We start from the raw sequence: 17,786 nt of genomic DNA, 5'->3' as shown, positions 1-17,786 counted from the left end.
AACAAAATGAAACGTGTAAAAGTTGTGAGTGAGTAGCTCAGAACAACTAATATCAGTTAATACAGCATTCTGAAAAGAGAGTAAAAAATGAAGAAATTATCAAAGAAATGTATGAAAATTTCCCAGGGCTGAAGGGAGATAATGAGTCTTCAAACTGAAAGGACCAACAATAAAATGCCATACCCCAAATGAAAGCCAATTAGATCTTTTGAGATTTCTAACCATGAAGTATAAAGAGAAAATTGTAAAAATCTTCCCAAGAAAAAAGGATCAGGTCACCTACAAAAGAATACTCAGCAGACTTTTCATCAGTAACACTGGATAGTAAAAGGCAAGGGAACAATGCCTTCAGGTTCTGAAGAAACATGATTCTAATTAATTCAACATATATTAAAGCCAGTATGGCTAAAAAAACGGGGAACAAGGGACTAATGGGAAGCAATGATGTCAGGGAGGTAAGAGAGCCAACTCTGCTGTAAAGCTTTAGCTTTTACTCTGAGTGAGGCAAGAAGTCAACAGAGTTTTGAACAGAGACACATTCAGCCCGCCTGGTGGACAACAGACTGTGGGGAAGCAGCACTGGTGGAGGCCAGAGATTAGGACAGGTAGCTGCTGCAATAGGCGCGAGGGGTGATGGTGGCTCTGACCACAACAGCATGAGCAGAGGTGCTGAGAAGTGACTGGATTTTTAATACCTTTAAAAAGAAAATCTGATAGGATTTGCTGATGAATTCACTGAATGTGGGGAATGAAGTGAAACAATGTCAAGAGTGCCTCCAAGGTTTCTGACCTAAGCAGAATTTCAAACCAAATTCAATGTGAGGGCAAAATACAGACATTTCCACAAAGAAGAGATTCAGAAATGTGACCTTTTCTGAGAAAGTTACTTAAGAGTATATTCCAGCAAAAGAGGAAGACACCGTAGCCAGAAAACAATGGCTCTAAACTAAGGGATAATAGTTATACAGCAGATTTAGATAGCAAACAGTCCAGATTCAAGCAAGAAAACAGTCGAGGCCAAAGGGAACAGAAGAGTCACTCAGGAAAAGGTGAGTCCAGAGAGATAAATAATAAGACCAAGAGTTTGCAAAGTCTTGAGAATATGATAAAAGCACAGAATGTGTGTGGTGGTGGAGCAATTAAAACTTCTAAAAACACACACACACGCACGCAGAGCCATACAAGAAAGTCACAGTCTAAATATAAAGCAACTCATCCAGTATATATGACAGAGAGTCAGTGGACTTAAAGAAGAATGAAATACATTCCAAGCAACAGATAAAAATAAACTTTTTATATATAAGATATATATGCCAGCCTATTATATTTCCTATGAACATTATCATCCCAGGCTGTTGTCTTTCATTTTATTTTGACAATTTCTCACGTATAAGAGATTTTGTGAAAACTTTTTCCTGTAATTAAATCTTTTTTCCTTTATGATTTCTTCTATCACATCTAAAGTTAAATCAGGGTTTCTTTAAAATAAATGTTCAACTCTCCTTTCTTCAAAGACCTCTTTTTTGTTAATATTGAACTTCATTCTTGTTTTTTTACCTGAGCTTTTCAAAATGACAACAGCTTGATTATAAATAAAAATAGTTGTTCTAAAATTCAAACAATTGTTTAAACATACACACACACACACACAAAAAAAAATACATTAAAAATCACTCAATATCCTCCCAGAGTTACCCACTAATTTTTGGTGAATATCTTGACAAATAAGTACATACATGTTCACATACCTAATTTTTCACAAATAGTACACTATACCATATTCAGGGTGCCTGGAATGCACAACTCCAGGAAGCAGCAATCACCCTGGTTTCTATATAAAAGGTGTTCCAAAGAGACCAGCTCTGGGGCCCCGAGTTACATCAATTCAAGGCAACAGCTCTCACCTGTAACAGGTCTTTTATTGGATATTCAATGGACACAGATATATATGTCAATAAATATATATTTGCATTATCATTCTTAATATTCTAAATTATACAATATTCTAATGAATGGGCAGCCTGTGCTTTATTTAACCAAAACATTAGTGATGGACATTTAATTCCCAATATTTGCTACTAGAAATGCCTTGATGATCTACCTCCTGCTTTACTTACGCTCTCAATTTTTTGTGTGTCCCAATTCCTCTAGGACCTCAGTTCATCAACTTAACCTATCTCACTTAAATGTCTCCTGGTTCTCCTGCTACCTGCTCCTTATTCTCAGCCAAACAACTTGCTTGTCACAACAGCACTAGAAGTCCTTTTCTTGACTTTGCCTCCCTCTCAGCATAACGCTCCCTTTGTCCCCAACTCTTTACTGTATATTTTCTTAACTGGGCAACCCACACATGCTGCTTGTACTTCCTCACTTCCAGTCCACCCCTCGATGCAATCTGACTTCAGCATGCCCCTAGTGACACTTCTTTCTCTGCCAAATCCAGTGAATTCTACAACCTTCTATTTCTTGACCTCGGCCACAATGACTCTGTCAATGACATTTCGACATCAGAGTCACCTGAAGGTATTTTCAAAGGTATCAATTCCAGTGGCCCACCCTGAAATGTCCTCCTATCACATCTGGCATCCTGTATCTTTGTCTGTAAAGATATAATCTGTATTTCTAACATTCTCCCCAGATAACTGTAATATGCAGCCAGATTTGGGAACCACTGGACACAATCTCTGAAACTCTTCCGGCATTCAATCCCATTGTCTCTATTTTACCCTGGTTCCTCTGAGATTTGAAAGTCTTTTCTCAACCTCATTCCCAGGAACCTCTTCTTCTCATTCCCCTGAACGTTGTATTCCCTAGCTTGGCTTTCATATTTTTCCCAATCTACAATCTACCAGAGGAGATAAATTTATTATCATTTAATGAAAATTGTTCCCAAATCTACATCTCGACCTCTTTTGAGCTTTAAATATATTATTTCTAAATGCCAAAGAGAAACTTCTACCCAGATATAACACAGAAAAGTCAAACTCAACCTGTCTATTGAAAGGAATAATTAGCCACAGGTCAAACCAAGTTACAAACCTTAGAGTCAAACATCAACTCCTACTCTTTCTTCTGACAGCCAGCCAGCAGATCCATCAGTTTCACCTCTGAACCCTCTCTCAAACCCATCCCTGCCTTGACCCACATACACTACACCTAGTCAAATCTCTTCATCTCTCACCAGTCTAACTGGTCTGTTTCTCTCTAGTCTCTGGACTTAGGCTTTCTGGAGTTATATCTGGCTTCATTAAATCTTTGCCATATGATCTTGGAAAGTCACTTAATCTTTCTAAAGCAGTTTGTGCAACTGGTGATAACAGTGCCTTTCTTCATTGGGCTGAGAAGGAATTTACTAAGATAATATGTGTAAAGCCCCTTCCACAGTGTCCGGGTGGAATAAGCTATAAACATATAAGAGGGAAGAGCACAAATTCACAGTACACTTGCAGCTCTTCACAATCTACTCTCCAGTATCTTCACCCTCCATAATCCCCAATTCACCTAAGGTTTCAAGCCTTAACAATAATTATATCAATATGTATTACATATAGCAACACACTATATGACACTGTTATATAATATTATATAGCATATATTCTATGATGCATACACATTATATATATGTATTTCATATGTAATATAATACTCATATTATTGATTGTAGCTAATAGTTATTGAGCCTTGTTCTAAGGACTTTACACATATTCACTCATTTTATTTATTTTATTTCACTTAATGAAATAAACAGTACTTCACAGTACTATTCCCCACTTCACAGAGGAGAAAGTTAACACATAGAAAGGTTAACATGATGAGCTGGTAGATCAAAAAACCTCTCGACTTTCAGTTATAATATTCTACATGTAATGTTATTTTCTACCTGGAAAAACCAAATTCATCCTTCAAGGCCTCACTCAAACATCACTTGCATTCAAACAGGCAGAATTAACCACTTCCTCATCTATGCTCCCGGAAGTTTGTTCACAGACTAATATACTCTCTACAATATTTTAGAATGATAGCTACCTTCCCAACCTGACTGAGTACAACTATCTTATTCATTTTTAAAACTATGACAGTGCCTGGCAAGGTGTAGGCTCTCTACAAATATTCGGAAATTTCATTAAATGTTGAAGTTAGAAAGAAAATAAAACATAAAAATTTTTATTATTTACAAAGAGTCATAAGGAGAGCAATTTCAGAAACCTACAACAATACAAAGTATTTAGAACAAATTTCCTATCATTTTTTATTTAAAAATTACATACCCAATTTTACAGATCCTCCAAAAAGTGAACCTTTATCAAAAGCATCCTTCCAGGTAAATGTCAAGCAGATCTTGATAAAAAGAGGAAAAAAAGAAAAGAAATTCATGTTACCTTCCTGAATCTCATTAAATATTAAGTCTCTTTCAAAGAAAAATCCACAGTGAAGAAAAGGACAAAAGCTTCAACCCACCTAAAATGCTATCTTCTCTAACCAACCAATTCCTTTTCCTTTTTGTGGACCATAAAATTTTCTTTTTTGAAAGTAAGATACTGGCACTAGGATATTTCAAATGGTCATTCTGCCTCAGTAACTGAATACATATTGTCTTCTTCAGAAAACACAATCTTACTCATCTTTACAAACACACAATGGCTTGAACAGAACAGATACTTAATAAACGATCATCAAATAAGCCAAGAGAAGTAAAGGCAACGAAGTAAGCTCTACAGGTTTCCCAGAGGATAAAATTTAAAACTATTCCATGATGACAAAAGTAGGAGAATGATTACCTTTCCAGGATAAAATGAGACAATATTTTATTTCTTGATCTGGGTGGTGGTTATACATATATATTCACTTTCTGAAGATTCAAGCTATATACATGATACTGTTCACTTTTATGTATGTATACAAATAAAAGTTCACTTAATTAAAAACTGCATCTCACTCTACTCTAAAATATTCCACACATGAAGGTTAAAAAGAACTTGGCCTCTTTTAAATTATGTATTGCAATCCAATACAAAATTTTTCAATTCTAGATTAGAGAAATTTTCAATACACACAAAACTAGAGAGAATAACACAAGGAACTCCCATACATCCATCAGCAGTTTTAGCCTTTTGCCCTTCTTGGTTCATCTACGCTCACTTCCTGACCCCAACCCCACTACACACATACTTTTTCTTCTGGAATATTTTAAAGCAAATCTTACCATATTATTTGACTTGTAAAAACTTTAGTACAAGAATGTTTAAAGTATTTTGTATAAACTATTTTAAAATTTAGAAATGCCACACAAATTTAAAACTTTTAACAAGTCTCCCAAATAAAACTGTAAGAAATCATCAGCATTTTCAATATCTAGCCTTTAAGAGAAAGTCAGATTGACATTCTTATAGTATAACATCTAATCATAGTATCTGCAAATTCATATGCAAATATAACATGTGCAAATAATTTTTAAAGCACATAAAATGAGACTAGTACTTCCTGAATCATACAGTTTTCTTTATTCTGTAAAAATCAAAGGAAAGGGCACCACAGATTATATTAGTCAAAAGATCCTATTGATTAAAAACTGCAAGAAAAAAAATGCAGTCCAATGCACTAAATGAGCCCAGAAGTGACTGAGGAATGGCATGAACAGAATTTCCAAGAGACTCTTTACAATGGGCTTAAAAGTTTCTAATTTGTATTTTTAAGTCCCATAAAAACCTAGCGATAGTGAAGAGGCACCATTTATTTTAATAAAATACCATGGGTAGGAGGAAATGAGTGATTTACCATTATCATATAAGTTTAAAACAAATTAAAATTAATGACTTACCTGGTTTTCAGAAAATGGGAATTTGGGTTCAATGGAACAGATCTGATCATAGTATCTAAAAAACAGAGCAAATTTGTTTATTTTTCTTTTTGTTTCCCTTGACTGAGGAGACATATTCAAAAAAATATTAGGAAGACTCATGTCAAACAGCGTACTATGTTTTCTTGTAGAAGTTTTATGGTTTCAAGCCTTACATTTAAAAGTCTTTAATCCATTTTGCATTTATTTTTGTGCATGGTGTGAGAAAGTAGTCCTGTTTTCCCAACACCATTTATTGAAGAGGCTGTCTTTTCCTTACTGCATAGGAGATTAAGAGGTATAAATGTCCTGTTGCAAAATAAATGAGTTACGAATATGGAATGTACAATATGGAGAATATGGTCAATAATTATGTAATATCTTTGTACGGTGACAGATGGCATCTAGACTTGTGGTGATTATTTTGAAATGTACCAAAATATCAAATCACTATGTTGTGTGACAGAAACTTACATAGTGTTGTAGGTCAATTATATTCCAAAAACAAACATAGAAACAGAGATCAGATGTGTGGTTACCAGAGGTGGGGGGCTGAGGGGAGTGGGAACTAGATGAAGGCAGTCAAAAGGTACAAACTTCCAGTTACAAGATAAATAAGTACTAGGGATTGTCAAGTACCACATGATAAATATAATGAACACTGCTGTGTGTTCTATATGAAAGTTAAGAGAGTAAATCCTAAGAGTTCTCATCACAAGGAAAAGAAAACTTTTTTCTACTTCTTTAATATTGTATCTATATGAGATGACGGATACTCACTAAACTTATTGTGGTCATCATTTCATGATGCATATAAGTCAAACCATTATGCTGTACACCTTAAACTTATACAGTGCTATGTGTCAATTATATCTCAATAAAACAGGAAGAAAAAAAGAACCTTAAAAATAATTTATTAATTAATTAAATATAAAAACCGGTCAAAATTTAAAATTACCAAAGCTAAATATTACACACATTTATGTAAATATAACTGGAGTACACTAAAATTATACGTGTTAACTTTGAGTGGACCACGAATCAGATTTCAATCAGCCATTTTAAAGTTAATTAACGTAGTCTTTTTTTTTTTTTTTTTTGGTTGCACCGGGTCTTAGCTGTGACATGCATGTGGGATCTAGTTCCCTGACCAGAGATCGAACCCAGGCCTGCTGCATTGGGAGCACAGCACCTTATCCACTGCACCACCAGGGAAGACCCACACAGTCTTTTAATGTGTAAACCTGTATCTAAAATGCATGCAATGAAAAAACTGTCAAAAAAAAACTTTTACCACCAAAGAAAAATACTTATCAACTATTATTGGCTAAAAGCAAACTAATATCTGCCTAGGTAACCAATGTATACCTTAAAATACTATTTCTTATTAAGATAACTTTATATCCATTGGGCAGATTAACACCTCTGGTAAACTACTGATTAAAATCAGGTTTACCAACTTTCCCATATGATTTGGGTATGTCCTCTCCTGTCCATCTCCACCATTGCTACACAGTCAACAATTCCACTCTCCCTTGAATGTAAACTAATCCAAAAGTTCCCTAGCCAGTCGCCCTGTCTCCTCTTCTCCTTTCTCATTCTCTTCAATGTGTTCTTCATACAGCAGCCAGAATGATTATCAAACATGAGGCAGTCTTCCCCTATCAGGCTGACCTCTGAGCTAGCCAGGGGGTTGGGGGGTGTCCAAGGCCAAGCTTTCTAACTGGCCTGTAATCTTTCTTCCTTCCCTTATCACCTCCCTGCTCCTGCACCCCCATCACCATGGCTCTTTGCAATTGTTATTTCTGAGGCCAAGTTTTCCAGAGGGGTGGGAGCAACATGTCAGAGATCAAGTTTGGGGCTGCCATGGCCACAACTTTGGTTACACAGAGGAAGAATTGAGCAATTAGGTAAATACAATGAAGATAATGGGAGTCAGGCTTCTAACTACCAGAGAAAGGAGTTACAAACATGGGAATGTGGACAGCTAGAAGAAACGCTGGCTTTGGATTGGAATGGGAGGTAACAGTGTGAACTCATTTTTTAATACAATGTAATACAGATACAAAAGAGGTATAAATGTGTGTGTGTATGTATTTCCTAAGTGTATATGCTGAGAGGTCCTAGAAGCAATAATACCTAAGTAGCAATAAGCACACCTAGAGGCCAGATAAATAGTACTATGCATTAAACGGAGCCAGCCAGTCCTTAGAGAAATTGCTGGCTCCATGACTGCAACTGAGAAAATTCAAGCAGCAAGGCTAAAACATCTAGCTATGCTAGGAAGTTAAGGACTCAAAAAATGATGAGGATATGTCAGAAGAACACAGGAACTAGCTTTAAGCAGCTCCTACTAGCCAAGTCCAGAATAATTCAAATAAATAACAAATCATAACCCACTAAGGAAAATAAGAACACTGTTCTAAAGTAAACAAAACAAACAGGTGAATAGGGAAAGCTCTACCCTACTGTACAATGCCAACTAATAAATCTAGAAGAAACAATGAAGTGAGAAATGTCACCATCTGGCATCTTTCATAATATAATATCTGATTCAGGTAAAATCATGAATGGAAGCTAAAACACGAAAGTTTGATGGAAACAGGATATTACAAAGTCGCAAACTACCTCCCCACAAAATACTAATTAGTATAACTTATTAATTGTAAGGCCAAAAAATCTGGCAGACAGCATCTTAACAAAGTGATAAAAGTTAAACATTATCAGCAATGGGACAAATCAACCTCATGTTTTTCCCAACATGCACTAAAAAGAACACAGCATCACTTGGGTGGTACGAGAGCCCCAAAATGTGTAAAACACAAGAAAATATGAGGCAAGCCCTTACTGAGGGACATTCTACCAAGTAAGTAGCCAGTACTCTTCAAAAATGCCAACATGGTGAACGACAAGGGAAAACGGAGAAACTATTCCAGATTGAAGGAGACTAAAAAGGCAATTAAATGCAATGCAAGATCTGGGATTAGATCCTGGACCTGTAAACAACATTATTGGGAAAATCAGCAAAATCTGAATGAGTTTTGTAGATTAAATGGTAATATTCAATCAATGTTAATTTCCTGATTTTGAAAGCTGTACTTTGGTTATGTAGGAGAGTATTTTTGCATTCCCATTATACTTATAATTACATCCAAAACTTTTGACATCATTCAACTCTCCAGCCTCAACTCAATATTCACTACACATTCTAGGCACTAAAATTCTATGCTCTCTCCTGGCTCAGGGCCTTCACCCATTTTGTTCCCCCATATCTGGAAATTTTCCCATCACAATTTCCCATTTTTCTTGTCCTCATTCATTCACTCATTCAACAAACATATACTACAAGTTTACTATGCACCAAACACAGTTCTAGGACATAGGAATTCAGCAGAACATAAGCATTTAAAAATTTGCACCCTTGTAAAGCTTACTTTCTGAGTGGGAGACAAAACAAGATAAAGTAAAAATGTAGTAAAGTAGATAGTGCTAAGTGCAATGGCACTTAAAGAAGTGAGAGAAATAAGGTACGTGTATGGGGTGAGGTGAGAAGGCTGTAGTTTTTTCAGATAACATGGTCATTTGACTACATAAAAGTAAAAAGTAAAAAATTTTGAAACATCCTGGGGGCTTCCCTGGTGGTGCAGTGGTTAAGAATCCGCCTGCCAATGCAGGGGACACGGGTTCAAGCCCTGGTCCGGAAAGATCCCACATGCCGCGGAGCAACTAAGCCCATGTACCACAACTACTGAGCCTGCACTCTGGAGCCCACGAGCCACAACTACTGAGCCCATGTGCCACAACTACTGAGCACATGTGCCACAACTACTGAAGCCCGTGTGCCTAGAGCCCGCGCTCCACAACAAGACAAGCCACCACAATGAGAAGCCCGCTCACTGCAACAAAGAGTAGCCCCCGCTTGCCACAACTGGAGAAAGCCCATGCGCAGCAACGAAGACCCAAGGCAGCCAAAAGTAAATAAATAAAAAATTTTTTAACAATCATGAATAATAGAAAGGGCATGAAGGAAGTCATGGGATGTGAGGGAAAAGCATTACCAGTCAAGGGAAGAGCAAGTGCCAAAAAGCTGAGACCAGAGTATGCCTGAAAAGATCTCTGCCATGATAAGGAGGCATATGGCCAGAGAGTGAACACTGGAGAAAATAGTGGGAGATTAAATCAAGGAAGTAATGATGCCTTGAGTGCAACTTGTAAGACTTTTGGCTTCTACTATAGAGTAAGAGGAGGAACCATCCAGAGGGTTTGGACAAGAGTAACACGAGCTAATCCATTTTCAGAGTCACCCTGGTTGCTATGTAGAAAACTGACTTGCAGGTGTGCCAGGGTATAAGTACAGACAAGTCAGAAAGCTATTGCAGTAATCCAGTAAACAGATGATCCACGGTGGTGGCAGAAATGATAGAGGCACTCAATCTCACTCCTTTTCTAAATTAGTTCCCCTCTCCATTTATAATCTTAGGCCCCTGAATTTTTCCTTCACAGAACTTACCACAGTTGGTAATATATTTATTTGCGGGACTTTGTTTAATGTCTTTTCTCTCAAAGGATTGTAACAGAAACTGGGTCTATTTGCTCAGTTTCATTGCTAGCTCCAAACAAATGAATCAGTAAAATGCAAAGTTTTTAAAAGGCAACTTTTTTTAATCTCTGAAAAGTAAAACCTGAGATTCTCTGTTTTGGTAATAAACAGGAGCTACCAAAGAATGTGTCCATAAGGAGAGACTAGCAAGTACCAAGACCCTGAGGCAACAATGTGCAAGGAGGCCGACAGGGCTATAGCGCGGGGACTGGCACACTTTTTCTGAAAAGGGCTATTCTAGGCTTTGCCAAAAAAGAGGCAAAATCAAGGATAAAATGTAGGTACTTGTTATAACAAGAAAGAAAACTCCTGCCCTGCCCTGGGCGCTTTTTACCTGGGTTGGGCCATCTCAGATGGTGGGTACACTAAGTACACAGCTATCTAATTGCCATTAGCTGGAGACTTCTCTGAGGGAAGAGGATCCAGTCTGGTGTTAAGAAGCCCAGGGGAAGGAGGTGAGTAGTGGCTAATACAGTCTGTTTCACTCTCTGCCCCAGTGACACTCAAATATCGGCACGCCCTTCTCTCCTGCCAGAGAGTCCAGCCATCTCAAACTTGGGCGGCTGGTACAGCTGGCAGGAGAGAGGGCAATTTGCTGAGTCACCAAGTTCCGGTATGAGATTATACCATTCACTGCCAAGCAACTGCCAAGCAGAAAACCCAACGTGTAGGGCACCTGAGCAAGCCCTGGGCAGCAGTGAGGCACGGCTACTGGCCAGAGATGCAAACACTTGGAATAAAGGGGAGGATGGGGCAGAGGGGAGCACCCCAGCTAGCTCTCCAAGGCTCACAACGCTAGAGTGACACCCTGGACCATACAAAAACAGGCAGCTGGGCAGGCCTCTGCTCTACAGACAGCAAGGAAGGAAGTAGGAGGAGATGAAGCTACTTGCTCTGCAAGTGAATCAGGAAAAAAAAGAAAGGCTAAAGAGAATGTACTAAAATTTTATACCTACCCTATTTACTCCAAAGCTTTTGGGGTCAACTCTGAAAACTTACATGGGGTAACAGTGCATGTATATCCTACATTTAAATGACTAGGAAGATACGCAATGGAATCTTCAAAGTAAAATAGCTGTCTTAAGACAGGTTATATAATATGAAATATAAGTATGAAAAAATGAAATATAAGTACTGTACAACAGTCATTGGAAATCAATAATATCTGACTTCATATGGAGTAAACTCCAACAAAGAGACCAACTAATGCTTTTCAAAAGAAAATAGCCATTGCTAACTGCAGGTACCACAGGGAAAATGCTGTTCCTACAGTACGAAGTACAGTAAGCTATCCTTTCAATATAATTCCACCACATACGACCCCTCATAGTTCAGCCTAATTCTCAGCTATCAAAGCTCTCTAGAGAGGGAACAAGAGCAGAACAAGAGAATCTACCACACCCCTCTCTTTATCATTTAAATATGCTTTACTCAATCAGCAGATTCTATCCCAGGGTATACCTCTAACAAATTAGACCTAGGCTGCAAGTTTTCCACAAGTGGGGAGAGAGAAAGCCAGTATGCTACACCAGAGTACTGGTGTAGCAAAGAAAAAAAAAAAAAAAAAAAGAATCTGTACCGTTAAAGATTTTATTTTAAAAATAAGTAAAAAAAAAAAAATTAACTATAAAATCCTAAACATAAAAAGGTAAGTCAGACAACCCTGAGTTTGAATCCCAACTCCACCAACTCTTAGCTGTGTGACTGCATGCAAGTTACTCCTCAACCTCTCTAAAGTGAGGGCAAAACCTCATTTAATTTAAGCATGAGGGACAAATGATACAATATATACTCAAAGCTTAAAATATTGCCTGGACACACTGCACATGTTGGAAAAACGGTAGCTACAGATTCTTATTTTACAACTATTCGTAAGTGTTTTACATGTTCTCCAGTATTTCATAAAACTTAAATCACTTTAGAGCACATATCTAAGAACTCAACGTTTAAAATCTCATGGGGAAATAAAAAGGAAATGAATATATTTCTTTTAATATACCAGTGATAGGTACAGGACAAATTCCAATTAGAAATTCTAGTTTTAAAGTTTTTCTTAGGGGGAAGGTGTGAAGACCGAGAACAACCAATCTACGTTAGGCAAAGTGATACTGCAACGCAAATTCACGTAACCCATCCAGCTCCAGCCAGTACTGAGGGCTGGGCAACTCCCAGCCCACCAACCAGAGACAGAAACAAGAGAGCTGGGCCAGATATTGATCAGAGTTAACAGATGCCTCCTGAACCTTATTTTCACACTTCTTTCTTTGCCCGATTTACCTCATGAAGAATCACTAATGAAGCACTACTGCAGCAGAGTATGGCAGAAAGTAAATAGTCAGGGAGTCAAGAAGTCAAGATCTTAGTCTAACTCTACCACAAAGCTAGCTGCGTGGCTTAAACCTCCCGTGTGCAGAAGACTCTGAGAGAAGATTCTCTCTAGGGTTACAAAGAATGAAGAAAATCTTGACAAGCTATTTTATTTATTAAACATTAGAAAAGTCAGAACACAGAAAAGCAGAGATTTTAAATTTTCCTTTAAATTTTCAAGTTTATTCATTTATGCACAATAAAATTACTGAGCCAATTTAAGGTCTGGCTACTACAGATACTCCTTGAGACCAAGGGTCAGGTATTATATATCTTTATATTCCCCACACTGTTTTATTAACAAATTGTAGCAACGTCATTAGGACTAATATTATCTCAATATCTTAAGCAACAATCAGAATGTAAGCAACAGCTTGAGAAGTAAAATGGAACAGCAATATTTTCTTTCTTGATCTGTAAAACACTAGTGCTGGGATAAAATTTCAGAAATTATGAAACTAATTCCATCACCTTTATTTTACAAATGAAAAAGATACTACCATAATGCAGCAAACTAAGTATTAACCCACAAAAAAGTGACACACAAATCTATTTAGAAATTTTACAAAATCTATATAAAGGACTCTTGAGTTAAAGAAAACTAAAATTACAAACTATTAAAAAATGTCAACAAGAATACTATATACCGGGGACTTCCCTGGTGGCACAGTGGTTAAGAATACACCTGCCAATGCAGGGTACCACAGGTTCGAGCCCTGCTCTGGGAAGATACCACATGCCGTGAAGCAACTAAGTCCGTGCACCACAACTACTGAGCCTATGATCTAGAGCCCACAAGCCACAACTACTGAAGCCTGCATGCCACAACTACTGGGCCCGTGTGCCTAGAGCCCGTGCTCTGCAACAAGAGAAGCTGCCACAATGAGAAGTCCACGCACTGCAACAAAGAGTAGTCCTGCTTGCCTCAACTAGAGAAAGCCCGGGGACAGCAACAAAGGCCCAACGCAGCAAAAAATAAAATAACTAAATTTATTTAAAAAAAAAAAAAAAAGACACATGCACCCCAATGTTCATTGCAGCACTATTTACAATAGCCAGGACATGGAAGCAACCTAAATATCCATCAACAGAAGAATGGATAAAGAAGATGTGGTTTTATATATATATATATATATATATACATATATATATATATACACACATATACACACACAATGGAATACTACTCAGCCATAAAAAGGAACGAAACTGGGTCATTTGTAGAGACGTGGGTGGACCTAGAGATAGTCATACAGAGTGAAGTAAGTCGGAAAGAGAAAAACAAATATTGTATATTAATGCATATATGTGCAATCTAAAAAAATGGTATAGATGATCTTATTTGCAAAGCAGAAATAGAGACACAGACATAGAGAACAAACATATGGATACGGGGAGGGGGATGAATTGGGAGATGGGGACTGACATATATACACTACTGATACTATGTATAAAATAGATAACTAATGAGAACCTACTGTATAGCACAGGGAACTCTACTCAATGCTCTGTGGTGACCTAAATGGGAAGGAAATCCAAAAAAGAGGGGATATATGTATACATATAGCTGATTCGCTTTGTTGTACAGTAGAAACTAACACAACGCTGTAAAGTGACTATACTCTGATAAAAATTTTTTTAAAAATTCCTTTACCTATCCTACTCTTCTATTAGATGTGGACACACATAATGGCCAATAACATATGAGCAGGGTATTCCGGGGCAGTTTCCAGGAAACATCGTGGAGGCTGAGCCCTCTGCCTTCTTTCTCCCTCCCTCCATCCTCCTAAAACTTGGGTATGACTGCTATCTGGACCTTGAGAGCAAGGACTCTAGGTTTTACAGAGCAGCTCACTGGAGGAGCCAGAGCCTCAGCCTGATGAACTTCACAGAACCACTACACCATCCCTAGGCTACCAGAACTACCCATCCACCAACTTTTCACACAGAGTAAAATCATAATTTTTTTTCAATTTATTTTTTGGCTGCGTTGGGTCTTCATTGCTGCACGCAGGCTTTCTCTAGTTGCAACGAGTGGGGGCTACTCTTCGTTGTGGTGCATGGGCTTCTCATTGCAGTGGCTTCTCTTGCTGCGGAGCACTGGGCTCTATGCATGCAGGCTTCAGTAGTTGCAGCACGGGGGCTCAGTAATTGAGGCACATGGGCCCTAGAGCACACGGGCTTCACTAGTTGCAGCGTGCGGGCTCAGTAGTTGTGGTGCATGGGCTTAGTTGCTCCACAGCATGTGGGATCTTCCCAGACCAGGGATCGAACCCATGTCCCCTGCACTGCCAGGCAGATTCTTAACCACTGAGCCACGAGGGAAGTCCTAAAATCATAATTTAACTCACTGACAGTTTGAGATCTACCACACGCAGATGACTTCACCCCTAACACAGCAACATAAATAATATAAAACTAAAACAGATAATATAGAAAACTGCATACATGACTGCTGAGATCCTCAACCTCCATTCCCCCTGACCAAATTTCAGAAAGCTGACAACCAGGCTTTTTCATGGAAGGAGACTGGAAGCTTTCTCTCTAAAGAAACTAATCACAACAAAAGACATGGAAGGTGGTATCTGGAGCTTCCCCCTCCCCCCCAAAAAACCCAGCAGGGTTCCCATCTGATCACCTAGTGTAAAATTCACTGTTTACCAAGGCTCTCCTAATCAATTTGTAGTTAAAGTCACTTTACAAAGGATGACATTCATTCTTACTATTATAACTCATAAATGTGTATTTTAGGAAATGTTAATAGGTCATCTAGAAGTTAGTAACAATAAAAAAGGCAAGTCACTGAAACTATATGTAGAGCTGTGTATCATTACCAAGCTAGCTTCTCTTCTTTAGGAATTAGATTAAGCCCTCTTTTTTTAAAATTTTATTTAAAAGTTCATTAAGTTTAAAATATGTAAATTAATGTTCAGTTTACACAATTATCCAAATATAATTATTAAAAGTAAGACAATCTGCTTGATTGGATGAACACCCAACAATTGTTTCATTTTTACAGTATGTATACCAAAGGTACTTTTGTACACACCTCCATTTAACAGACTGTACTAATAGCTATTAGTTTACCCTAACTCTCCTATAACAGCAAGAAGTGAAAAAAGCGTAGTTGTTGAACGACTGTGTTAATATGAGGATAATACAGACAACTAAAGAAACACAGTTTCAAAGACACTATCTCCTCAACAGCCCTAAACCTAGGAACAGTTCTCACATTTACACCTTGGAAAAGACTAAAGGAATGAACAAATGAACAAAGTTTTAAACTTCACAGAACCACTACTCACTATTCTCTCATCTTCTAGTCTCTGAAGACTACACACTCCTTAAGGGCTGAGACCAAACCTAATGTATTCATATGTACATTATACACAACCCATGCTTTTTTAATAATACTAATGAAAAATCGTCACTGAATGCCCCTCATGTCTACATAAGAATTGTACTGGAGATTTTTTTAAAGTATGTTAATTCTAAAGAATGGCTAAGTGTTCATAGGTTAATTTTTTTTTATATTTGTTTCTTTTTTAAATATTTTTAAATTTTATTTATTTTTGGCTGTGTTGGGTCTTTGTTGCTGCGCACGGGCTTTCTCTAGTTGCGGCGAGCGGGGGGCTACTCTTCGAGTGGGCGCTACTCTTTGCTGCGGTGCACGGGCTTCTTATTGCAGTGGTTTCTCTTGCTGCGGAGCATGGGCTCTAGGTGCATGGGCTTCAGTAGTTGTGGCACGCAGGCTCAGTAGTTGTGGCTCATGGGCTCTAGAGCACAGGCTCTGTAGTTGTGGCGCTTAGGTGCTCCGTGGCATGTGGGATCTTCCCGGATCAGGGCTCGAACCCGTGTCCCCTGCACTGGCAGGCGGATTCTTAACCACTGAACCACCAGGGAAGCCCTAACTTTTTAAAAAGCTTATACTAAGTATCAAGTTAGTGATCTTTGCAACCCAACAGTCTTATCTTTAAAACTGACACCAAGGGGTCATCATCCCTCTAAGCAATCTATTCAGTATCCTCCTTCTGGAGGACCAGCTCTTCCCCAGTCCATACTAATATTACTTTAATCCATGCTGCATGGAGAAATTAAACCAGCAGAGTGACTCAGACAAGGGCAATTAAATTAGGCCATTTCCCACCATCATACATGGGCACAAGCCAACCCAATCAGAGGCCTCCATAGACTTTTGCCAGGGTGTAGGAGAAAAGTACTCTTACCTAAGATCCTGAGTGTTAAGACCACTGTAATTACAGGAGAGCCAAGATCCTGAGTGCTAAGACCACTGTAATTACAGGAGAGCCAGTGGCCATCTCTCCCAATAGAGAAACAAAGCTCTCCTAAGAGGTAATCATCATAGAGGCAGGATGATCTCCTGGAATGCCTAAAGATAAGGAAGCAATATTCCTTGACTTTGCAGTTACTAAGCTAGTTTAACCTGAGCTGCTCCTACCTGCATCCTAATACAGCTGTGTTTTTCCCGTGAAACAAGGAGAATATGTTACACATAGGAAATGAGATCATTAACAAGATGGGCGAAATAATTTTTTTTAACTATAAAGTGCTATGAAAATGTTCTGCCATCCTAACTAGAAAGAACTACAAAAGGAACTCTCCTTAAATACAGCCTGAGCTCAATAAACATTTGCTAAGATAACAAATTTACTCCAATATCTGCATACCTGTTTGTGAACAAACTGATTAAAAGCAACCTATCTTGAACGTTAATGTCACTCAAGTTTAACTTCAAATAATGGCAGCTCCTAACCTATGGAATTCTCCATTTGTCGTTCGGTTACGATGAAGCTAGGAAGATGGCTCATTCCGAAGTGGACAGGGTAGTACGTAATAAACATGGGTTCCAGTGTTCCAATTCTGCCACTTCCCTGAAGCAACTACGATTACGAAATCCAAACCTGGCCAAGAAAGTTTTGCAGTGATGCAAAAACTGGGGAAGAGAGGAGTCTCAGAGACCCC

General features: G+C 38.2%; 1 protein-coding gene across 3 annotated transcripts in view; it reads right to left on the bottom strand.

Annotated features, from left to right (window-relative positions):
- Positions 1-17,786, bottom strand: part of PDCD6IP (programmed cell death 6 interacting protein) — a 61,084-nt gene that overhangs the window by 42,634 nt on the left and 664 nt on the right. For all 3 annotated transcript variants that reach the window (XM_060022128.1, XM_060022129.1, XM_060022130.1), the window contains exons 2-3: positions 5,819-5,873; positions 4,269-4,338 (exon numbers count right to left, since the gene is read on the bottom strand). In XM_060022128.1, coding sequence (XP_059878111.1) covers positions 4,269-4,338; positions 5,819-5,873 — 125 coding nt within the window. The remainder of the gene's footprint in view (positions 1-4,268; positions 4,339-5,818; positions 5,874-17,786) is intronic.

Source organism: Delphinus delphis, chromosome 10 (genome assembly GCF_949987515.2).
Source record: "Delphinus delphis chromosome 10, mDelDel1.2, whole genome shotgun sequence".
Taxonomy (NCBI): domain Eukaryota; kingdom Metazoa; phylum Chordata; class Mammalia; order Artiodactyla; family Delphinidae; genus Delphinus; species Delphinus delphis.
This window is presented reverse-complemented; position numbering and strand designations above follow the sequence as displayed.